This window comes from Pseudopipra pipra, chromosome 2 (assembly GCF_036250125.1).
Source record: "Pseudopipra pipra isolate bDixPip1 chromosome 2, bDixPip1.hap1, whole genome shotgun sequence".
Taxonomy (NCBI): domain Eukaryota; kingdom Metazoa; phylum Chordata; class Aves; order Passeriformes; family Pipridae; genus Pseudopipra; species Pseudopipra pipra.
In genome coordinates, this window is record NC_087550.1 from 26639826 (window position 1) to 26665342 (window position 25517).

The 25517-nt window shown below is 39.5% G+C and overlaps 1 protein-coding gene across 5 annotated transcripts in view; it reads right to left on the minus strand.

Moving 5' to 3' along the window:
* Window positions 1-24628, minus strand: part of POLQ (DNA polymerase theta) — a 53157-nt gene extending 28529 nt beyond the window's left edge. Inside the window, exons 1-12 of one of the 5 annotated variants that reach the window (XM_064644482.1) lie at window positions 24239-24616; window positions 20412-20594; window positions 19551-19681; window positions 18060-18216; window positions 13561-13669; window positions 11532-11751; window positions 9488-9632; window positions 9244-9390; window positions 8032-8244; window positions 4643-4785; window positions 3001-3205; window positions 1994-2136 (exon numbers count right to left, since the gene is read on the minus strand). In XM_064644482.1, the coding sequence (XP_064500552.1) occupies window positions 1994-2136; window positions 3001-3205; window positions 4643-4785; window positions 8032-8244; window positions 9244-9390; window positions 9488-9632; window positions 11532-11751; window positions 13561-13669; window positions 18060-18216; window positions 19551-19681; window positions 20412-20594; window positions 24239-24425 (1983 nt within the window). In that variant the 5' untranslated portion in view covers window positions 24426-24616. Of the gene's footprint in view, window positions 1-1993; window positions 2137-3000; window positions 3206-4642; window positions 4786-8031; window positions 8245-8749; window positions 8771-9243; window positions 9391-9487; window positions 9633-11531; window positions 11752-13560; window positions 13670-18059; window positions 18217-19550; window positions 19682-20411; window positions 20595-24238 lie in introns of those variants that run through there. The other 4 variants (XM_064644481.1, XM_064644480.1, XM_064644483.1 and 1 more) reach the window with 4 other exon arrangements.
* Between the last annotated feature and the right edge of the window lie 889 nt (window positions 24629-25517).

Below are 25517 nucleotides of genomic sequence, written 5' to 3' on the forward strand. Positions count from 1 at the left end.
TACAAATATCTGTCAACCTCTTAAGACCACTAGTAACCACACTAACCACCACCACAGCATTTGGTAAAGCAGGAAGAACAAAGATTTTGTCAGAACTTGCTGAAGCTTTCATTTACCTGGAGTACAAGAAATGTCAATTTTATTAACAACTAACAAAAAAGCCATCCAGGCCATTCACACACTTTTAGACATAAAACCAATTCTGTTAACGTTCAGTCAGCACAGAGTAAGTTTCAGTATGAGGAGATAAAATTTGTTCACATCCAGATCAGTATAAAGCAAGATTAATTATTTTGAAAGAACTAACAGTTCCTGGGGAGCATTTAACATGATACAGAACACCATATGCCTATATAACTGCAAATCATTCATGTCCCTACATCTACTGAGAAGAATAAGAGTTATTAAAGTGGGGGATTGTCTTTTTTTCTTTACTGGGCTTTTGTTGTGGGGTTTTATTTTCCTTTAAAGAAAACTCTTTAAATACTTATTTGTTTTAACCAACTTTCCTAAAACATAAGGTCTTGGAATTCAATTTCACATTTGCACAAGTAAAAGATTCAAGTTTAAGAGAGTTAAAAAGCATTATAGCAGACAAACTCCCTGTAGTCCAGGGACGAAGATCAAGTCTTAAAAAAATTTAAAAAGCCACCAAAATAAAACAAACCTTTGCCCTTGAAAACGAACAGCCTTGCAAGAAAGTGTTTTAGGGTAGCTTAACAGAAGAGAATCTCAAGAACATTTTTTCAACAGGGTATTCAATTTAAAATAACATTAGACAAGCTGCTGCAATTAAAAAGTACAGCATAAAAATATATTGCCATCACTGCCTCTACCCCAGGACATGACCAAATTTCTTCCTTTTTTTTCTGTTTTGGAGATGCAAACAGGGAAAAAATTCACTGGTGCATAACACAAAGGAGTTCATTTTGCCTAATAGAAATAGAACAAAATATGATGTGATCCTCTAAAACAGAGATATGGGTACACATGGGGCACAAGTAGAAAAAAAAAAATCTGTCAGTATCAGCCCAAAACTAGGATGAACACAGCAAGCAGAGGCAGGTACCCTCAGTCTCTTGAGTCCCCCATCCCCCAGCTCAACAATTTCTGTAATTGCAAGCACATTCTTCTTGAAGTGAATATTTTTTTTCAGACAAGATGCCCAAATTTTGTCTTTGATTTGTCATTCTGATAAAGAGAATACACTTTACACTTAAGAAGGCTGAAGACGACTGTCAAATTTAGGATGATGGTTGCATGGTGGGCCTCTGGCAGCCACAAATCCTATGTTGTTCACTGCAACTCCATCTGGTTTCCTCACTAATCTTCACAGGTTTGTGGTTTCCTCTCCAAAGGTCTTAAATAGCATTGCTTAGCTTTTCAAGTGTTCATGCTCATAAATCTTGACACACTTTGGACACTTTCCCCTCACAAGATTTATCACACTCCTTCCTTTAGCCCTGGCAGCATCACCAGGCAAGTAAATTAAATCAGAGATGAATTTCACTGTTACTGAACTGAAGAAAGGCCCACCCACAGGAAGAAAGTAGTGTAGCTCTCTGAGGTTTTTTGCAGGAAAAATAGATACTAAAACCCCCAAAATTTTCTGAGCCTCCAAAACTAATATGAGATTAAGCCTGCTGATGCCAAACACACAACAAAACCAATTAGTTTCATCAGCTTCAAGTGTCTTGGAAAAATTACCATTATCTTAGGCTTAAAACTTATGAAGTTCTGAAATCTTACAAAGTCAGGAGTGACAACAATGGGCTTAGATGGCACGCAGCACCTGCCTACACAATATGGGAACAAACTAGTTCTGAAGAACATTCTATTTAGAAACTTTTTTTCATGAAGGATAAGCTAAGCAAAGCACACACAAAGAAAACCCAACTATGTTCATAGAGCCTTCAAGAACTCTGCATTGTGCTGTCTCTCCTTTCCTTAGTTTTGGCAGTACAAAATACAAGACACAGAACGAGGAACCTACCAAATAGACAATATGCAGATCATTCTCCAGAACAAAGCTTTTCATAGCTCGCTGCAGGTCAGCAAAGATTTCCATGGCTTCAGTTGGTGAAAGAGAAGAGGAAAGAGTAGCTGAGCCAAGATGTGTTGGGTGATAAACCTTTGCTGTTTAAAAAAAAAGGAATCACATAGAAAAACATTTAAGTGCAAGTTTATATATCATTTTCGGGTTGCAATGTATTTGAGAGATACCAACTCTACTAACTTTTTCCAACTGTTTTTTTTCAAAAAATAGTGTATTTCTCCGTTCTGAAGACAGAAAAATGGAAATAATAAAAGGTTTAACTAGCCTTTTTCAGAGGCAGATCCCAAGCTCAGATCCCTCTAACTACTCAGACTAACAGTTGTAATAGTTATTTGAACAAAAAACATTGGAGTCCCATCTGCCATCCTGCCCAGAAGTTACCATTTTGACTATTTCTTTCTTAGGAACACTAAATATTTCCTATTATCTTTTCTTTAAAGAGTTACAAATTAACCTGTAATGGGGATTCTTACTACTACTGTAAGAGTCTCATCCTTAGCCATTTTAAGAAAATAGCCAAAATCAGGGAAAAGTCCAATCATGTACACCAAGCAGTTCTAGAAAAGACCTGCACTCTCTTAGACTGTACTGCTTCTTCTTCAGAAAGACAAAAATCCTAGTTTACAGTAAAGGTACACAAATCCTGTAGTTAAAGCATGCTTTGTTTAAAGATATTTGGGGAACTTGTAGACTAAGACGCATCAGTCTTAGAGGTGGTGTGCAGGTGATGTGCCTTCCAAGAACACATGCATGCAAAATATGCTAAAGCAGGTACAAAAACACCCACTGGAAAGCTAAAAAAATCTTGATACGCATGATTCTTTAAAATAAATAGAAAATGGACAGAAGTCCTTATTATAAAGTTACATTGAACATCTACCCAGCTGCAGAAGATTTACTGAATCAAAACTAACTGCAGTCACCGGGAAGAATACCAACGTTACCTTTCACATCATTGCCAGAGTCCAGAACCTGAATGAATTCATTTTCCAGCAACCATGTCACACAAGCCTCAATAGGTCCAGCCTGTGCTTTGTCTTGTTCTTTCTCATTTTCCCACTTGCTTTCTTTCAAGCTGGATGCAAGCAGAGTGCAAGAAGCATAGGTCTGCACATCATCTGGAGTGTTGGCCACTCCCCCCACTATGATCTGTTGAAGAAAACTACTTGTTCATGTTGCTAGAGACACAGTAGGATAGAACATCAGATTGGAGAATCAAAGAGGTTGATCCGTCATCTAAGTTTTAAAGAACCAGGACGAGAGGGGAATATAAGGCAAAGCAACAGCTAACCGTAAAGATTTTTCTTGGCAAGAACCCAGTCACTTTAGGTAGAAGTAAGAGACTAATCTATGGGAAAGAATTAATTATAAAATCTTATTTTGAAAGTGGACATACACATAGCAGCAATTTAGATTTGAGACTAGCCCTAGGCATTTTGCTTAGCCAACACTGTGAAATATTTTTCATATGTTAGAACACAAGTTGCAATTTTCTGAAGACAAAAAGCAAACTAAGAAGGAGTTCTCCTAAGGCTTTTCAGTATACTGACATTTTCTCTTAATAAATGTAAATGCTATACCCCATTATTGTTTTCCTGATTGAGATTGATTTTTTCCCACTGGATTTTGGTTTGGTTTTGTTTTTCACACAACTGCTCTTTCCTTGTGTGCCATTTCCATGTGTGTGTCTTCCTCAAGACAAGCAAGGTGTTTAACTATAAACTTTCTTTCATGGTTTCAATGGATTTTTTCCATGTTACAAAGAAACAACACCTGAAGGAAACTCCCATCTTTTAGATAGATTTTATGTATAAAAATGCTTTGCTAAAAATGGTTTGCTAAAAATTCAAAATCTATGGAATCACAACCAAGTTCTAAGTTTCACAGCAGTTTTTGCAAGACAGTAGAAGTATAGCAAACAAACTGTATTTAGAGAGTCCTGCATCTAATCTAGGTTCAAGCCCAAAAGCAACTTTGGGAAAAAACCACATAAACTCACTTACGTGGAAAAAAATCCTTTTGGCCCTTTTTACTTCTATAGGAGCTCTACAGTGGAGGACAGGCTAGAGGAAGCAAATTGGGTACCACACTTGTTTACTCATCAAAAATGTATTAATAAAATTTCAGTCATTTCTGTGCAAAAGAGGTAGGTAAATTGAAGGGGGAAATAAGGGACCCTACAAGGTTCTACAGATTTCATTACAGCCCAATTCAGTCTATAAAGCCTCTAGGATCAGTAATTTGCAAGCATCCTCCAGTTAAGAATGTCAGGTCACACATTAAGTTTAAGAATTACACTTATTTCTGCCTAAGGGGTGCATCTAAATGCAAAAGCAAAGCTTAGTAACCCTTGTTTGAGTGTGCTCACATCCTAATCTGCAGCAAGCAGAGAAAGATTCCAGACAAAATGCTGAATACTGAAGGAAGCTGGCAGACCTAAATGATTTTCTTCTGAAGATGCTTGGTCTGGCAACGGAGGAAACACATGAAAAAGAAAGTGCACAGAAAACATTTGATGGCGTCACAAAAGAAAGCATTTTACAAGAGTGTAAGCACAGTTCTAATCCCTCTCCATGTGTCCTGTACCTCAAGTATTGCTCTTTTCATGCTAGAAGCAACACCTTCCCCTTCTCTTCTAAGCAAACAGCTGCAAACAGGCTTGAGAGATCCCTGAAGCAGAGCAGTTCCTTTCGATCTTTCTGAGGGCTTGCAAACCAAAATGCTCTCACCTATTGGAAAAGAAAAACAAAAAATACAAAAACATCAATGATCTTAGTACTGCATCTTAGCACTATAATAGCTGCACCCATTTCATCAAGGAGATATTATTGGAAGGGAAAACTGTAGTTATTTTCCAAAAAGCCGAGTAACAAAAGAAAAGAAAAACCTGTGCAACCTTGAACAGTGTATATGAATTGCTATTTAAAAACTCCACAGATGTGTAATACTTAAGAACTAAAAGCAGAGCAAGCTTCAAAGTTACATTAGGCTAGTGAGGGTCTTGCCAAATCAGCTAAGAGATTTCACAGCCTCTCTGTGCATCTGCTTTTCTGCTGAACCAGTCTTGCTTCTTGTTCTGGAATTGACTGGAACTATAATACACAGTGGCATCAATTTTTCTTCTTTGCTACATTTTTAAACTAACAAAATTCTCAAAAGAGGAAAACATAAAAACTGCAAAGCACTTTGACATTTTGTGTTCATTCAACCATCTTCCAGTCCCAAAATAACACAGATACCAAACTAATTCAGAAATGCCAAATTATTAATCTAAGTAACTATACATTCTCTGAACTTTCATATATGCATATACATGCACACACACAAAATCTTAAGTATCCTGAACGGTTTCCACCGCAAGTACATCTAAATAAATCTTACCTTAAAATTCTCTATCAGACATTGTTAAGTTAATCTCTAACCACTGAAACTCTGTGGGAGACAAAAAAGGTCTGAGAGTCATGAAACAAAAATGAAAATAATGGGTAAATTCCTTTAATGAGATCACAGTACAGCCTGTCCATGGAAAATACAGTGGTCACACACAGGAGACTTTTTCTACAAAGCTCTTATAGAGAAACTAGGTCCCTGGGAGACTCTAGCTAGTTAGCAGCTTTGCCAAGTGGCACAGGATAAATTAATTAGGGGTAGGACACTTTTGTCTTTGACTAAGAAGAGTGCATTAGATTTGGATTAGCTGTACAATAAATGTCATGATAGGGTTATGATAACTTGTTAAGATTTAAATGCACATAGTCTGGACACAAGGTAATTTTGGTAGTAGGTATCTTAGTAAGATTCTAGGAATGTTGTGATAAAACTGTAGCTGTGGTAATGCTAAAGTAATCAACAAATCCAGAGGTAATGAAAACACAACTGCACTTAAATTTAATGAACAGAATAAATAAATGCAGTGTAGGTGAGTAACAAAATACAACTTAAACATGCTTACATAAATGAATTACAGGATAAATACACACTCAGAGGACATGTCCTGGATTTTTTTATCCTGCCAGGTGAAATCTTTGACATCTGTTGACCACGTACTTTTGACAGAGCCAAAGAGTACAGCAGATCAACTGCCTGTAAGAATTATTTTGTGAAAGCAAAGCTTATTTTGATTCTAGCAATTAAGAACATTCAGTCACTTTGTGTTTGGGTTCTGATGTGACCTACAATTCCCTCCGAAAACTCTGACTCTTCAGAGTGGTAAATCTAACAGAAAATCTAACAGAAAATGGGTATCCCCTTGGCTCTATATTATCCAACAGTTAATAAAGACTTGGAGGATATGGAAGATACCCTTTCCCAAGATGCCACTGAGAACTTAAAGCCAATAATTGCAATCTAGTAAACAATTAAAAAAAAAAAAAAGGAACTGAGCAGTCCAATATTCCTTATTGACCATTCCAGATGCAAGGCAAAGAGTAGGTTAGCATCAGATTAGACAAACACCAGAAGGCTCTGGCTACCCAGGCATAAAACTTCATTAAAAACAATAAAGGCCCTATTATATTTCTAAGTTCTGTTCATCGATATGGAGCAGCTTTACCTATTTCTCCTTGGGAACATGAAAATTTTGATGAATGCAAAAGTAATCAAATTTCATTCTGTAAGATGATATTTTTAAATTTCCATCAAACCAAGAAAAAGAAACTAAAAGATCTAACCATAAGACAGCCCAAAAGTACAATGGTGGGAGAGGAGGAGGCATTCTACCCAAGAGCAATTATCTTTTGTCTGTCAGCTGAATTTCATATCCACATAAGGCATTTTTTCCAGCTGAAGTTGCTGTCCTCCAGTCTCCCTACTCTGTGAAAGAGTAGCAGCTGGCAACATAGCTTTATGTTCTCATCCAAAAGACTCTGTGGAGTGGAAAAAAATGGTACATTCATGAAGCTTATCAGCATAAAATCAACTGCTTACTGTGCACAACACAGTCACATCAGAACTGTCAAAAAGGGTACTAATTATTGTGACTTCAAGGGGAAAAAGAAGAAACTTCAAGGAATAATGTCATTTTACACCTGCCAGCTACAGTCAAATGACAAAGTCTGGAAAATTTCAAAATACAGCATGCAGCTGCCCTTTTCTTTAACGCATAGGGATAGCTCACAGAGATATAGGTCGCAAAATGCTCTGTTGCTATGCTACTCTGGCAAAAATAGAAAGCTAAATGTAAGAACAGTCTGCTTACACAGGGTTCCAGCAAGCACCAATCAAACCATCAGTCGGGCAAATCCCACTTCCCGCATCTGTTGAACTTCTTATTTTCTACCGTGTTTATACTCATATAATGCAATTTTTTTCAAACATCATCCATGAAGATAAATTTTCATTGCAAATTAAAATAACGGGCAGGATTATTTTGTTGACCATCTATCAGTGCCACTGTTTGCAAGAAGATGTCACATTATCTATGAACTACTATTCATATTTCCCTGTTCTCTGTTGCATTGCTACTTTCAAGATCCATAAAATTCATGGTTAAGTTTAGCAGAAGTTTAATAAATCTAAATTAGAATTTCAGACAACAGGAGTTTGTCAAATTATGACAGTAGACTTGGAATGCATTTCTTACATTTCAGGCCTGCCCAGTGAGAGTTTACTGTAAATTTTCTCACTGAAACTGTAAATATTTTAGTTAACTGACCAGGGATCACAGAATTAAGGCAAAAGAACAACACAGCCTTGGAAGCTAACAAGAATTCAAAGGAGAAAACATCCTGTTCCTGAAGTAACTGACATGTAAATACCAAAGTCAGTCTCCTGGAGTGAAAAGAATCCCCTGGGAATTACAATTTTTACTCCATTAATACCAAACAAATTAATACCAAACAAATTCATCTTGATTAACTTAATCATACTGAATACCAAAGGAATTCATCATGATTAGTCACTAATTGCAAAGTACTGCCCTGGATTTAATCAGGTTAACACCATCCTTACAGAATGTTAATAAAGACTCTGCTTACCCTCTGTGTCTACTCCTTTCCTGCCAGCCCTTCCAGCCATCTGCTTGTAAGTGAGAATGTCCAGCAGTCTGCCACCGAACACGGGTGTTCGTATAATTACTCGGCGCGCGGGTAAATTCACTCCAGATGAGAGCGTGGAGGTTGCTGCCAGGACTCTAATCAGGCCTTGGCGAAAGGCTCCTTCAATAATGTCCCGTTCATCAAAAGTAAGACCTGAGGAGACGTGGCTTTTAGTGAACCTTGTCACGGTGGCACTGCATTTAAAAGCTAATAATATTACTGGCAAGCAAGGGGAAGAACAAACAAACTTAACGAACATTCGCCATTCACTAGTATCACAACACTACCTTAGTCAACTTCTTTTGACCCATAGGTGAACCAAAATTTCATCATTAAGTATTTATTACTCAATTGACAGTAATACACTAGTTTTTCTAAGGTGCTTGCACACATGGTAGCAAGATGAACAGCTCCTAACTGCGTATCTACAAGTACTGCAATTGAATACATAAATAAATAAATAAATAAAATAAAAATGAGAAAACAGCAGGGAACTAGGATTTATTCACCTACTGTCCTGACTGGACTGCTTCATTATTTCCATTATGGGTTACAGGTCTAGTATGTATCTTTCTACATTTCCTTCAGGGCTTCATGACAATTTTATTCTTGAGAAAGAAATCCAGATTCCATAAGCATTTGGAATTATTCCTCCCACCTAATCAATGCCATAGCTACTGTTGTCTCTCCCAGTCAGTCCCTTTTCTAGGTGAATCAACAGGCAACACTATTACCTACTTAAGTAAGAAATAAAATATCTAATCAGAAGTGTTCACAGCACATGCTCCTTTTATTTTTATGTCCATTATTATACTTCCTCTATTTACTCATTTATTTCAGTATCAAGCTGAGAGAAATTGCTCTGAAATACTCTGACAGCTTTAGGGACAACTTGAAAATGCTTGAGCTGCAAATCAGCTAATTTTTCAGGCATTTTGCAAAAAAACCAATTAAGTTATTTGTGAATTAAAGTCTTCAGCCACAATAAAAGAATTTCAAGTTTACCTCTAACTGTGGGATTCTCAAAGCTTATATAAGGCATAAGCTACTAAAGGCTTCAAAAAGCAACCACTAAATTGCTGATACCTACAGTGAAAAGAACCCATATAACTTCACCATTACAGAATTCAAGACCAGGATATTCAGGAATACCTGCATGATGAAATGCCACTCCCCATGGCAAAGTACGCTGCAGCACAGAATCCAGACCTGAGACAGAACGCTTTAGCTGATCCAGAACCTCATTGATCCCTTCTCTGTCCACAACAACTGGGACCAGGGTGGAGTTTTTCACAGAACCTTGAGAAGGAAAATATTTTTATAGTTTCTACTAAAATTAATTTTCATTGAAGACACTGTGCATACCATAGTCTTCTACAAACTACTTTTCTCTTACTCTCAGCTTGTTGCAAACTGTAGAACTCCCTGGCAATGATGTCTGCCAGCTTCTCACACCAGTTCTTGGATGGACAGAAAAGCAGGACTGAATGGCCACCACAAACAGTCTCATAACACAGGCTCACAACATGGTCTTCATCTCCCTGAATTGAGACAAAATATTTTCAAGGCACTCTCAGATTGAATGAGGTTTGTAAATGCTGTCATTCTGTGTCTCAGTAGGAATCTTCTACTTCAAGAAAGAGGGAGCAAACAAAGAAGATGGAGCACTGTTATCTCATTTTCTGTCTTGCTTTATGAAGTTCAAGCACTAGTATGACCCTATTTTTGAGGACAGTTCTAGACCTACCTATGAATAAATGTAACATTTTACATCTTGCTTTCATAAATCTGCTTCTGAATGAAGGCCACACAGTGAACAAAAAAATCACTGCAACCTCCATGTCACGGTTAACAGCAGTAGCGAAGAACTAGGAAGAGCCCCGAGGGAAAACTCCTCTACAGTAACTAGGGAAGACTTGTCAACTAGGATGTCTGAACTAAAAGCATGAGATGTAGTAGTCTAAGCATCCCCAATAAGATGCACTCAGCAAGCACTGCTGACCAAAGACTGCAAGTGTTCAGAGCACAGTGGAAGGCTTTTATTGATACTTACATAGATGTCCCTTCAAAACCCTTCTGTTTACAGCTTGCTTTTTTAGTTTTAAGATCCTAAGAGAGTCCCTGCAACTCATCTGTTTTACTTGGCTAAGACAGATTCCCTTCTAGTAAGCAGGCCAAAGGAGTAAGAGAAAAATGTAGGCATACAGGAAGAAATAAAAAGCACTAAAATGCAAATGAAAACAGGGGAACAATGTCAGAAACTGCATATACACATCAAAAGCTCAGTAAGGATTCTGCCAAATTCAGCTGAAGTGGTGAGGTCATCAAGTTCCCTTTCCTGGTCCAGTTTGAGACACAAAAGTCTGAAGGTTCAGTGACAGGTTTCAAGCTCAAGATCACCTGGTTTTATAAAATAAGCCAACTCCTTTAAACTGTTGAGTCATAAGCCTCATTTAGATCTTTCTTCCACTTAATTTAGTAACTATCCACAGCAACTATTTCAAAAAAATCCAGAAAAGGAGATGTAACATCACCTTCTCAATATGACCACATAAAAGCAAGCTTCCAGATATTCATGTCACAAACGTTTCCTTTTGTCTCTGAGACCCTTTTTCTTTGCTGTGTCACCATGCTACTGACATGATAACATTTGTGGATGAGATCTGAGTGCAAAATATTTCAAAATATTGCTGGAATTCAGCCCATACTGTCCAACTACTACACTAGTATTACACAGAGCAGTTCAAAGGAACAGAGATACTATTCACCCTTCAGAGACTTCACAGAAAAGGAACCTACAAGTAGGAAGCACAAATTTTCCATTTCTACCCATTTTGTTCTTCAAAATCCTTATAGTATTACGTTACCCTTAACTTTCCATATCCTTTTCAAGTGTGTAAGAGGACTAAATACTGAAAACAGATTCAGAAGAATCAGGATGGACATCTGCCTTCTAATCACTACAAAATTAGATCATTTAGCAGTTTAACACAAGGAGGTTCAATACCAGATTTTAATGCAAACATAGTATCCCAGTGTTGACTGCAAATTCCTTGGCCTAAGCAGGAAATACTTACCTGCATTCATGAAAGTGAAGTAGATTCCCAGACACAAGATGGGGTGGTGGGTAAGGGAAGAATCAAACTCTTTATACCTGTCAAGTGCTCAGAAACTGCAAAGTCAACCTTGTCTTCAAGTCAGATTGAAGAAACGTCAAGATGTTAATGAGGGGGTATGGGTTGGGGTTTTTTTTGTTTAAGTCAGCAGAAGACAAAAAGAACAGTTTTGTTCTAAGTTGGAGCATATAATCTATGAAGTAAACAATGAAGACAGGAATGTCATCTATTTAAAAAGAAACTAAAAACATACCAAGAGATGTCTTTTTAACTTCAGCATTACAAAAGGTGTCATCCCAAAGCCACTGCTCAGAGTTTTGTTACCTTCAGTTGAAGCTTGGGCTGGAATTCTCGCACTAAATTCATGGAGGAGTCATATATGTTGCTGCCAATTTTCACCCACTCCTTGAGGGGCACAGGGCGAAAATCTGTACAGTATAGCTCTGCATCTAACCACGAGGCTAGGAGTCCCAAATTAGGGAGAGTAGCACTCATGCCTACTATCTGTATCCCACCAAAACCAGGACTGGTCATCTTCACCTCTCTGGAAGTGGTTAAAAGAAAACAAAAGTTAGTGACAACACTCGCTACTGTTCTGGAAAACAGAATTCAGAAAAACTAACTCAATCTACTTCCTTCCAGACTCTAAAATGCAAAGCTACTTTTTTTAACTTTTTGACAAAGAAACAAGCCGTACTCTACTCTTAGCAAACACAATGTTATGCATTAATAAAAAGATAATTCAACTTTTTATCATTTTGAACCTAAACCTCAACCTTCTTTAGGTAACAACAGACATAAATGACTGCTTATTTGGAGAAACTGAAAACAAATACATAAATCAACCAGTTCCTTGACACTAACAAAAACATGGAAATAAAGGAATAGCTTAATCTCCACTGCAATCTTCTAAGCTTAAATGCCTTAATTAAAACACTTCTCTTTGTTTCCATTTCAACACAAATAATACTAAACTAAGGTCTTCCTAAATCTGGGAACCAAAGCCCTAAATTCAGCAAAAATGCAAGTAGCTTCAGTTCTTAAAGTGCTGAATAGCAGCTTCCATTAAAGGCAGTGAGAAGTAATGGACTCCTAACAGGCCAGAAAACACAAACTGTTAATTTAGATACCCAAATGTAGATTTTAATTCAGGCTTTTACATCCACACAATAGTTTTGGGGTTTTTTTAATGCTCCTATGCTTACGTTTGAAAACTACTCATTTGCATTGCACTGAGCCATAAATTGAGACTTTAAAAAATAAAAGGTCTGACAAATCAATATGAGCTCAGAAACAGACAATCTTTTTAGAAGACCTCGCCTTCAGAGGTCGGTTGTAACACTTGGCAAAGAAACAAGATAACCCAGAAGCCATAGTATAAAGAACCAGTCACTGATGAGACAGAAATAAGGAAGATGGGGAGGGGTAGACTCTCTAATCCAAGCCCTTCAAGCATTTGCTAGTACAGCTTGGCCATCAAGGTTGCAGATTTTTGCCCCTACAGCAACCTGAGACCCTTTTTTTTCCTAAAGCAACTTTTGACCTTCAAGGATCAAAAAAGTTCCAGCTCCACAACACACTATTTGACTGAGGAGGAGAAAAATATGCTACAGAATTTTAGCTGGGTCTGCAAAAGCCTTGCAGATTAAGAAGGTTAGACCTTCTCCTCCATTTGCCTTTGTTTGTGTTTGGGCACTATGGAACTGCTGGACAGTTTGCTGCTGAGGATCTAGGTACTGAACTCTTAAAAGCCTCTAAAGCTCTTCTGAAACATTTAATCTGTTCCCCAGTGTCCAATCAGTTGTGCTAAAGGCAAGAAACCATGCAATCACTAGGCTATCGCATTTTATAAGCAAAACCAGAGTTTGTCCTGAGCAGTGCTAACTAAGCAGACTACTGGCACATCCTCTTAAGCTTTCTGACCAATTCACCATGTACAAGCTAACAATATGCCCACTCTTCCACAATACCTGAACATTTCTGAAGGATAAATACTCCATTCCATGAAACACCGAAAAAATCTGCTAGCATAACTGTTCTAAAAAAATCCAAAGTTTTTAAAAAAAACTTAAATAGGCTAAAGAAGTAAATGAAAGCTTCAGCCTTATTTCTTTTCCTGAGAGAATAAATCCCATGGTAGCACATAAATTGAAAACCATGAGGAAAAGAGGTTTTGACTATAATGGCAGGCCCCTGAGAGGTGATATGATGAGATCTTAATAACCAAAATAGTCTAGGTCATCACTATCGTAAAAACCCTGGAGCTAACCCAAATTTCCAATCACCCAGAGAACAAAATATTTAGAGTCATCCATAATTTAGCATTAAAAGACAAACATCCTGGTCTACCCACCGTTTTGCTACCTTCTCTGTAACATATCTGACTTTGGTCAGGAGAAGTTCCAGCAGATATCCTCGATGAGAGTCTCCCAGCATGTGCAACTCGTCCACAACCACCACTCCTGATAAAGAAAAGCACTCACGTTATATTTGACCAACCTCCACACTAAGAACAGATAGCCCCAGTCCTTTCACATTCCACAAAACCTGAAATTTATATTCACAAATCCAGCTGTGCTTACCAATACCACTACAGCTTCCTTCTGCCACTGAGACAAATCGCAACCAATGTCATGACATTGTTTCACACACACCCCCAACCACACACATGCACACAATCAGCTTTTAAAAAAGAAAAATAAATAGGTTGCTAGTCTAGCCACCACACAAAACAGTATTGCAGCATCTGTACTGCAACGTCTCTACAAGTAAAAACTCCCAGGCTTCAGATTATCTGGAAACAAAAATTCCAGCACCAAAATGAGCAAGTCAAAAGCTTTGCTGACATCACTATCTTTGTTAAAAACATTATTTCTTACTAATACAGTAATGTCAGAAAAAAAACCAGGAGCAGATGTAATTAAACTGGCATAGTCTGCTTCCTATTACATTGTCTTTCATGAACCAAACCTGAATGAGCCCTACTATCTAGCTTTGGCTTTGTAATGAAAAAATATTCTTATGTGACAGCTTTGTTGTCATCCTACCTCTTGCAAATGACTTTTTAATCTATTAACTGCCTCCATCAAATTTTTAAGATGTGTAAAATATCTAAAAGCATAATGTCTAAAAAGCTTTCTGAATATTAGCAGCTGGAGACAACAGACCAGACTACGGTCTGCCCTGAGGAGAAAACATAGAAGCACTACAACTAAGGCACCCAGTGCCCCTCCTGCACACATTCCAGCAGTGGTATGTACCATTTCTGGCCAGCTGACAGGGTCCCAAGATTCCATCCAGGATGGAATTGGATAAAGGAAGGTTAAACCAAAAAAAGCAGGGCATAGAGGACACCACGCTTCATTAGTCCTGCTGCTGGAAATTTTTTTTTCCTCTTTGGTGCAGCTATGTAATATCTTTCTGGTATAAAATAGCAGGAGCTTAAGGGCAAATGTGACCTTATATTATCTGTTTCAATGCTGGTTTTCCTTCTTATTTTTTTTCTCTCCTTCCCACATATGTTCCTTTTCTCTCCGTCTGTTTTCTCCCTCCTTCTCTTTCAAGCCACTTAAGTTAGAAAAGAGTGCTGCACTGCTTCATCAGCCTCTTTTACAAACTCCCACCCATCCAGCTCCCCTCTCTTCCTGCACTTCCTCTATTCGGTGTTCTCTTGCAAAAAGTGGTAATTCATTGGTCACCAAATATGCATTTATTCAGCTTCCACAAAAAGCTTCTTCCTGCTTCCCCATACAACAATCTGTCTGAATTCTTCCAGAAGCTGAGACAGGACAGTTTAATCAGATATCTACTGAAGTAAAATCCATACAAGTTACCTTTCCAGTCTTTGTGCCAAGCAGCAGCACATTTTACTTCTTGAGATGAAGCATAGAACACTAGTGGTACCTACAGGCCAAAGCACAGGGAATGCCGCTATTTTTTGCACGGGCCACTTGTTTTATACCTTCTGCTGCTACTCAGCTATAATGTATACTCAGACATTAAACCTGTGTACTGTACTGCCCTGGCAGCCTGCAAGCTGGTGAGACCTGACTGTCACATGTGCACGAGTGCTCTCCCCTATTCAGGCAGCACTCAGAACACACCCACTGGGATAACACAGCAGGAGCAAACAGGCAACTGGTATTTTTCACAAAGCTATCCCCTTCTTAAAATGAAATTGCAGCCAAGGAGGACTTCAGGCCCCGGCATGCAATGGTGTTTTCTACTTTACAAGTTTAGGAAGTTCTGGCAAGCAGGGCCAGAACTTTGTCATACTACATTGCTACTGAAAATGAGTCTCGCCTCAGCCTCCTTTTCTGTCTGCAAATTAGGTGTGTCCCTAGAAGACCATTGAGAAAAAAACTCCTAAAAAGTACATGAGAGCTATCAGACGTTTACTGGAGAATAACTAGGCTGCTTTAAGTCCCCATCCTGTTTAAAACTAAAAAGTTCTGAATAACAAGGAGGGAGGATTTGGTATTTTGTTTGGGGTTTTTTTAGTACAATTAAACTGGTAACTTTTTCATTTCAAGTTTAAACTAAGAAAAGAAACAAGTACCATAACAGCACATAAAAAATCCATTCCCAGCTGACACACTGAGAAAGCAGCAGATTTTTCTCTAACTACTTTCCCAAAAATTTCTTCAGCATCAGTGTCAAGAGGCTGAACAACAAGAGGAATATCATCTCCTGTGTACCTGGATGTTCAAAACTGACATGTTACACAATAATTAGCAACACAACATTGCATTTAACTGCTTCATACAGCAAAAAGAGCTCTGGCAGGCAGATTTGAGTTTCTCTCAACAATTTCCAAAGCTATCAGCTATATAGCTGTGAGCTATCAGCACAGGGTTGACATCGACAAAAGGAATAGCTCAAGCTTGAGATGGAATCCAGCCAAGATTGCAGTCATCTCCCAATAACTCATCTCAAAAGATAAAACACTCTTGTTACCAACCAGTCTAAATTTAGAATTAATTAGAAGACAAGGTACAATCTTGCAGTTTCAGACAAGTGTGCTTTAGGTGACAGTTAAACTGGCATTTTCAGTTCATGCCCATATTTTACAGCTTTTATGAAAATTTATCTTCAAACAGAAAATTTGTCCATTTCTTACATAAAGATGATTTTCTAAAATCAAACTAATTCAAAAATTGATGTCAAAGAAGCATACAAAGAAAAAAAAAAGAAAAAAAACAGAACACATTTTTACATTTATTTCCATTATATGGCCGTACTGGGGCACAAGGGAAATGGATGGTTGCAGTAGAGGTGTTTTCAAATGGTAAAATTAAAACATGATGCTTTAAGGAGTTATTGGTATTAAGGGTACATATTCAAAGTCAAATCTTGTAATCATTTGGCTGCTTACACTTAAATGACTCGTCTCAGGTACATTCATCTTAGAAACCACAACAAAATGTAGGGATGAAACGGAGGTCCCAGCTAAAGGAATTTGGCACATTTTAGTACACTGAGCATGCTTCCAAGACACCCAAGCCAACATCAAGATGGTTATCCTGACCCTGCTATCTGCCTTGTGCTGGCGGTAGAGCTTGTACAGTGTGGTGACCTAGGATCAAATTAACCCCATTTTAAACAAGCAAAAACCCCTAAACTAAGTAGTCATATATCGAAATAACTAACTGCATGATCACCATTCTCTTACAAGTGCAAGGATGAAGATGTACATTCAAGAACTGAGCTGGACTGCAGGAGCCTCAGTTTGAATGAGCTTAAAATGCAGCACAACAGTCACCCACTCATCTTCCAGCCCACTGGCAGTTTCTAAAGCATTCATGGTGATTCAGCCCCTACAGATCCAGGTGTGAATGTGTTATCCCATGATCTCACACTCTAAAAAATCCTGAAAGGCTTTATTTCCCTTTTTCTCCCTTTAAAAAAATCTTCTGGTATACAGTGCAGCAGAATATTATGATACCAGATGCACACAGAACAGCAGTTTCAAAGGTGGAGGTCTCAGAGCAGTTTGATACTCAGCTATTTTTCCAATTTTTGTATTCTTAAAATAGCAACCAGCTATGTTACAGGACAGAGTGAAGATAGGGAGGATTACTGTATAAAGCATAACTGGATATAGCTTTATTGAGTAGAGAAACAAAAAGAAGAACAAACTTCTGATTAGACTAGGAAAGCATATCTCTCTCCAAGTGCTCACTGGAAACACTGGGCTTCTTCAGGTTTTATATCTCCTCCCAAATACTAAATGAATACTAACCTTATCTAGTGGCCATCAGGGCCACAGTGACCCAGAAGCAGTGTTACAAGGACAGAGGGCTTTTGAGCTAACTACAAGACAGAAATTAATGCCACAGCCCTCCTAGTCACCATGCCTATCCACAGGAGCCCTATTCATTCTGCTTATCTGGATCCGGATGAGCACGAAACATAATCTTTTCTCTTCCTTGAGCTAAATGAAGATAGATCATAAATTCCACAATTTCTGTCCAAAACAAACAAACAATACATTCCTGAACTCAAACATATCTCAGACCTTTAATTCAATTTTATTAATTAGATGTTTTCTAGCAATGGGAATCACTGCTTACTGCAACTAATCACTGTCCATGGACTCTCAACCATGTCAGACAAACTAAAACCTGCAGCTTCTACATACTCATCCCAGATGCTGAGCTACATGGAATAATGCTGACTGCCCTCCCAAATCCAAATCAGAGGTGCTCTGGAAGAAGAAAATTGCTCAATTTTCCTGTATGGTATGTCTGTCAAATACATAACTGAACAAATTCAAAGCATGCCATGATTTTACATATACTCAGAATACGTAATAAACCTCATCCCCACAATGGTCAAGCCTTGGTATTTTACCCAGTGAGTCCATTCTGTTTTCTTCTATTAGCCTATTGATTAGTCCATTGGCTTTCTCGATGGTGCAGACAGCAACATCCAGAGCAGAGAAACGTCCAGCCGGAGACATGCTTCCCATGTAGCCTCCAACTGTCACATCCACCTCCTGAAACAGGGACTGTTTTCCAAAGATACAGAACGTCATGTCAAGGTTACAACTCTGAATTTTGACTAATGCCTACTGGAATCACATAAAAGCCTGCATTCTACACTTACAATTTCTAGTAGTGTTAATGCCTACTAATCAGATTAAAGCCATAGCTCAGCCAGTTACTGATACTTCTTTTTTCCACTGTCATTTTTTATTTCCAAAAGAGAAGCCACAGAGTACACATTGTGAGATAAATGGTACATAACTGAGTAAAAGCTATGGACTACTGTTTTGTATAAAAAGATTTCATATTAAAAATGTTGGAGAACACACAGTGCAGCAGTTTATAATACAAGTGGGTTATGCACGAAGAAGCCTTCCTCTTGACAAATCTTGGGCGAAAGCCAAATGTGTAACCCCAAATACAACGATGACACAAAGCCAAGAAACAACTTATTTTCTTCCAGGGCTCATTACTGCAGTGCCAAAGCTTTGGCACATCACACATAGCATTAACAAAAGGTACAAATGTTTGGACCTCACGGGTAGGATACCGTATGATTTCAAATACGTGCAGCTACGGCCAAACCTTAGGCCAGGAGTAGTACAACACAGCATTGATAATCCTCCAGCTTTACAAGATTAAAGCAAAAACTTGTCTCCATTATCAGTTGCTACAAAGTAGCTTTTGCACTCAGTTTGTAGGACTTCCTAGCAATTTGCAAGGTTAAGATACAATCTCAGTTGATTACCGAACAACAATGTGCTAAATGCCACAAACCATAACAAAAATCCTTGATGGATTTGGATTTGGCTTTAGTCACTGTTGTTACCTAATGGAAACAATGTTTGAAACCCTTCCGAGAAAAAATATTTATGTTTTAAAAAGACTGATCCTGCTGTAATTTCATTTTTTAAATACCTGGAGTGAAGAAGCCAAAGTGAAATCAAAGGCACAAAATTGTGGTGGAACACCCCAAGGAAAGCTAAAATATCTTTTTATCCTTTCAGATAATGTTAACACTTTCCCTTTGTAGTTTTTCTGACACAATCTCTAATTAGAAACTTCCTTTAAAGTTTGTATATCATAAAATCTGTGAATAAATGCAAGCAACAATGCTTTAAAAGTCAATGCTGAAATAAAATGTTTTAATCGACTCCATAAAATTTTTTCAAGTTCCCTTTCTGGCTAAAACTTTCATTTTTTCATCTCAACCTAGAGAAAACCTTAAATTATCTATAAATCCTTTCTGAAACGATTCTGAATTTTTTTCCCTCCAAATCCATGCTTTTGCATTTTGTTTAAATAATGTGACCCAACAACTACTACCCATAAATTTACCTCCTTGAATGCTGCTTACCTGTAGATAACATTTCTTCTCCTTGGCCACAGAAACAAAGGGAAGGATGAGAAGAGCTTTCTTACGAGTCTCCAGGACTCGCTTCAAAATAAGCAATTCTGCAACAAGAGTCTTTCCAGCACTGGTAGGAGCTTGAAAAAAAAAAAAATTTAATTAATTTTTAAAGTTTAAAAAAGAAATCCAACAAACAAGCATCACAAACCTAGTATAGAAAGCAGTCACTGGAGAACCTAGGATGGAACTCTTCAGTTGATGTCTCCCACCCACAATCACAACCACATTTGCAGTCAACTCTATAAAGAGTCAAGAAGACTAAAAATTACCCGCCTCCCTTCTAAGTTCTTCATCTTCCCAGAGCTGCTCTGGAAACTTTTTCCCAAGAAAAATAGGCAACCAATTGTAATTTCCCACAGATTTCTAGTTCACCAGTCCTACTTCTCCTTCTGCACACACACAGCCCCCATACGTTATGTGAAGAGAAACGACAAAGGGACTGAAAAAAACAGATAGTAAATAACATTCTCAAAAGTATTTCTATCTACCATTGTTATTATAATTCAGTTTCTGGTTGACATAGCCTATAATTTTAAAGAAATTAACATTATCTGATTCCTAATTATCAGTTTCTAAAGGAACTTTAACAGGGAAAAAGGGGAAAAAAGTCTCTCCTCACATTGGAAAAGAGACCATTAAGCCAGGTTTGAGGTACAGCAATGGGACAGATCTTAATGGGATGTCTCCAGAAAAAAAGAGGATCTTGACTTTTCTATCTGCCCAATCAGAATCCTTCAGCACCAACATGTTCTTGTAAATGGCAGTGGAGAAGTTAGGAGGGACTGGTTTTGTCGGATGTTTGCATACCTGAGTAAACTAGGTTCCTCCCTTCCAGAACTTTTCCAAGCATTAGGCATTCTGCTTGCCATTCAAACATCTGTACTACTCCCAGACTGTGGTATTTTTCCAGAACTGCTTTGGGAAGACCCCAGCTTGCAAGGAGCAACTTGTCTGCTTGGTCTTCAGGAACATTTACCTGCTGATATTGACCTTTGGGAGGAGAAAAATTTTAAAAGTCAAGTATCATCCTTGAGTCTGAGGTCATGTAGGTTATACACCTAAATGTCAAACTTCTCTACAAAATCCTATATTACAAGAAAAGACAATAAACTATGTGACCTATATTTTTCAATATTTCCTATGGATGTTTCACCATTACTCTTATCTCTTTTTTTCAACTTTTCCTCCTATAAGATTATCCACATTTAATTAATTTCTTCGCCAAACTCTTGCTCCCGTATTTGTTTTTGAGACAGAGCAGCCATTACCAAATATCCACTCAAATAGAGCTTCAGCACTGATTAATATAACAGCATTACAATGTATTTGCCATCTTATCCCTATCCATACCATTTCCCTTTTAAATCACTGCTACTGATAATCCTCAGATTACAGAACCACCCTGTCTTTTTCCTTGCTTTACAGATAAATGAAATACACAACATAAATCAAACAAGCAACAGTGTTTCCACAGTGTATCATATTTCAGTTTATCTGATTAGTATCTTCACAACACTGCCAGTTCCTCTAGCTTAATTAAGTTGCTTGCTGATTATTTTTTGTCTTTGTAACCTTAGACAATTTTATGCTGGCTACAGATATTGCCTCCTTCCTCTCATTCTCCTCTTTTTTTCCAATCATTGCAAAAACTCAAGCTCTTTGTCCCTTTCCTCATCTGATACAGAAAACAGGTTTCTGATTCAGAGTAGTCTTCCCTATATATAAGTTCCTATAACAGCATTTTGTGAAAGACCTTGTCAAATCGAGATGAAAAACAAGTACTTGTGTGTACTGACTCTACTGTACCCATTCTTCTACTGGTGCATTCAAAAAATTCTAAAAGGAAACTTCCCACCATTGTTGACAGCATAAGGGCAGGCTGGATCAGCAATACTAGCCAGAATAAGCAGGCAGCATTTTTACTCTCAACACACTAAAAATTTCAACTGCCACCTTAAGGTTAATCCCAGCCTAGCTGTCACTGGTGTGTGTTCATTCTCTTCCACACAAATATATATAAAAAAATTGACATAGCTTAGCTCTGAAAGCTTTGTTTCACTTTGTGTAATCCAAATACCATAAAATACTAAACAAGAAGTTAAGCACCATTGGGAAAGAACAGCAGTATGCCACAAAGCAGAACAGGCTTCCCAAGGGGAATTCAGAGCAGACCACTGTCTATCCTAATTGTCTATCCTAAACTGTGACTGTGGTGGGCTGACCCTGGATGGACACCAGATGCCCCCAAAGCCTCTCTGCCACTCCCCTCCTCAACTGGTCAGGGGAGAGACAATACAATTAAAGGCTTGTAGCTCAAGATAAGGACAGAGAGATCACTCACCAGTTACCATAATAGAAAACACTTGACTTGGGGAAACTTAATTTATTACTAATCAAATCAGAGGATTTGATAGGATAACAAGAAATAAAAAAAAAAATCTTGAAAACACCAATCCCTTACTTTTCCCTTCTTCCCAGGCTCAACTTTACTGCCAATTTTCTCTACTTTCTCCCCCACGGGAGCGCAGGGGGACAAGGGTTGCACTCAGTTCGTCACACGTTGTCTCTGCCACTCCTTCCTCCTCAAGGGGAGGACTCCTCACACTCTTCCTCTACTCCAGCGTGGCATCCCTCCCACTGGAGACAGTCCTCTATGAACTTCTCCAATATGAGTCTTTCACACAGGCTGCAGTTCTTCATGGATTGTTCCAGCGTAGGTCCCCCAGAGGGTCACAAGTCCTGCCAGCAAACCTACTCCAGCATGGGCTCCTTTCTCCATGGGGCCACAGGTCCTGTCAGGAGCCTGGTCCATGTGGGCTTCCCACAGGGTCATAGTCTTCTTCAGGCATCCACCCACTTCAGTGTGGGGTCCTCTGCAGGCAGATCTCTGCTCCATCATGGACCTCCATGGGCTGCATGGGGACAACCTGCCTCACCATGGTCTTCTTCATGGGCTGCCAGGGAACATTAGGTCTGGCACCTGGAGTACCTCCTCCCTCTCCTTCTTCACTGACCTTGGTGTCTGCAGGGCTGTTTCTCTCACATATGCTCACTTCTCTCTCTGGCTGCAATTGCCATTGCACAAGGGTTTTTTTCTGCCTTCTTAAATATGTTATCCCAGGGGTGCTACCATTGTGGCTGATGGGCTCAGCCTTGGCCAGTGGCACGTCCCTCTTGGATCTGGTTGGTATTTGCTCAGTGGGACACAGCGGAAGCTTCTGGCAGCTTCTCACAAAAGCCACCCTTACAGTGCTCCCTTGCCACGCAAATCCAAACCAGTAACTAATATAGCAGAATTAGGATTCTGAAACATACAAAAACCCCTAGGTGATGCAATCTCAAGCTTTTTCCTAATGTTAAAACCAAGGAACTTCATATAAAAGATGGGATGAGTAAAGGATTACATGATTCTGCTGTTTGAAGAATATCTGCAGATTAGAACTGCACATGAGTTTGGAAACTTGTGCCTTAGGAGACTTTAAAGATTTATGTACAGAAGTATACCACTGACATTAACCTCTTTTTTACCTACTAAAACAACGCTAAGAAACAGTCAAAATTAGGAAGATACAAACTGTTGGTTAAAAGCACTGGTTATTAGATTTCTCTGAAAGAAAACCCTTCCAGAATGTGGGGGCCAGTCGGACACAAGCACTGCTTACTGAATTGTCTTCGAGGAGTTGCCCTGTGGAAATGTGTAGGTTGCCTTGCTCAGCTCCGTTTGCAGAAATTGACAAAATTGTATAACCACACCAGGGAGGTGTGGCGTGACTTGAGAAGAGACCAAGAGATGTAAATGCTTTAATAAGTTACAGAAAAATCGCAAAAGAAATGAAATTGCGAGGTGTTACATAAACATCTTGATTTTAGATGTTATCTATAACTTGATGCTGCATACATCGTGATGTCTCTCGTGATTCAAGAGCACAATAAGCTGGTAAAATGTATGTATAGCATCTAGAAGCTTCACTTTAAGTAGCTCTGGCTGGCAGCAGGACCATTTGATATGACACCTTACCACAAGATGTTTGTATAATACAAGACATTTATATAACATCTTGTAGATCGTGTATAGAAGTATATTGTACATGCTTCTTGTGCATTGTATATGCATTCTTGAATCAATTTAACAACACAGATAAGCCTTGCCTGGTACACCAGAGTACAGACTACACTGTTTATTGTATTATGGCAGCACCTAGAGGCCAAGAAAAGAATAAGGTCCACCGTTAAACGACGTATGATGAAACGGGCCCGACCCCAGAAGTGTGCACAGAACACACATTTCCTTAACTACACAGTGATTAGTGCAGGAAAATCCTTCGATTCACGTTTTTACGCCCCCCACCTTGCTAACACAAGCTGCAGCCACTGCGATCGAAGGAGAAAGGCAGGGGCGAAGCGTCGGGCCTTCTGCCCCGGGGCAACGCGTCTCTCCCGGGGCAAAGGCCGGGAGAGGCTCGGAGAACGCCCGGCCCCTTCCAACAGCGCCGCCGCGTCCCACGGGGCAGCCCCGCTCCCCCTCGCCCAGCACGTCCCGACCTGCCGCGCTGCACGACCGAGGGAAAGGCGGGGAAAGGAAGAAAGGAAGGAAGAAAAAGGGGAGAGAAGGGCTGCGCTCTCCTGTGCCGTACCTGCCGAGCCGCTGCTGCGCAGGGAGAGGTCGAGGCCAGGCGGGGGGCTCAGCACGGCCGGCCGGGGAGCGGCGGAGCAGAGCGGCTCGGCCTCCCCCCGCCTGCGGGAGCGGCCGCCGCGAAGCCCCGCGGCTGCGGCGGAGGCAGAGCCCGGGGCGGTCCCGCCGCCATCTTCCCGCCGCGACATTCAAACCCAGCCCCGCCCCGGCCGGCGGGAGGGCGGCCCGAGCGGCAGCGGGGAAAGGGTACGAGGTGGGGAGGGTGCTCCCCCGGCGTGTCGTCACCACAAAGCGCTAGTTGTCTTTGCCAAAATAAGCCTTTGCTTAAGCAGCGCTCGGGACGCGCGGTATTCGTGCTGTGCAGGTGAAAAGCCGCGGTTAATTAAGGAAGGCGACGGCGTTTGCTTCAGCAGCACAAGCACGCCACGAGCGCACGGGCCTACCTGGTAGAGCTGCTTCATCCTTGCGGGAAGGAGGCTGAAATGTTAAACAGAGAACAGCACAAAGGACAAACAGCCTCGCTTGGTGGTTCGAATGGCTCAGCCAAAATAACAGCTTCAGATTCTAAAAGAGCAGGACTGGTTTTATCTCTCCTCAGTGATGAGTATCAGAAGCGGTTCAGTAAAAATTCTGCAATATCCAAAAAATGCATGTCTTTGTCCATCACCCAAAAAAGTGCTAAAAAGCATATAAAAAAATAGGGCTTTTCTAAGTTGCTTTTGATTTCAACTTAAGGAAACATACTAATCTTTCCAGAAATATCGAGAACTAAGGGTGAATATTCAAAGTGGTTCCAGGAGCATGAACATACGTAGTTATTTCCTGCTGTCCACCGCTGCTGTGTTTCACTTTGGGTAACACATGCACACATGCTCCACTCTCTCAGAAAAACCTCTCCATGTTCTGCATATCTCTACAGAGAAATGGATCACAGCTTGGATATCTGCCTTTAAGGGAAGTGGCACCAGTGCTCATCATCTGAAACACATACACACACCCTCTCTGAGGCATCAAAGACCCATGTCCCTCTTCTCACAGGAACAGGTCATTGGCCCAGAAACACTGGGAAAACAGCCAATACTAAAAAGGACTGGGGAGTCAGGTGTGGAAGCAACAGCCTTCATTCCAGTTATCTTCCTTTGCAAAAACCTAAAGCTTCTGTAACCATCTTTGTCTTGCAGAAAGAACTTCTGGCCCTCAAAGATGAGCATGTATTCTCAGTCTTGTCATTAAAGCAATCTCTCAAGGTTAAATGGAAGCAAAATCCTTTAAGAACAGTG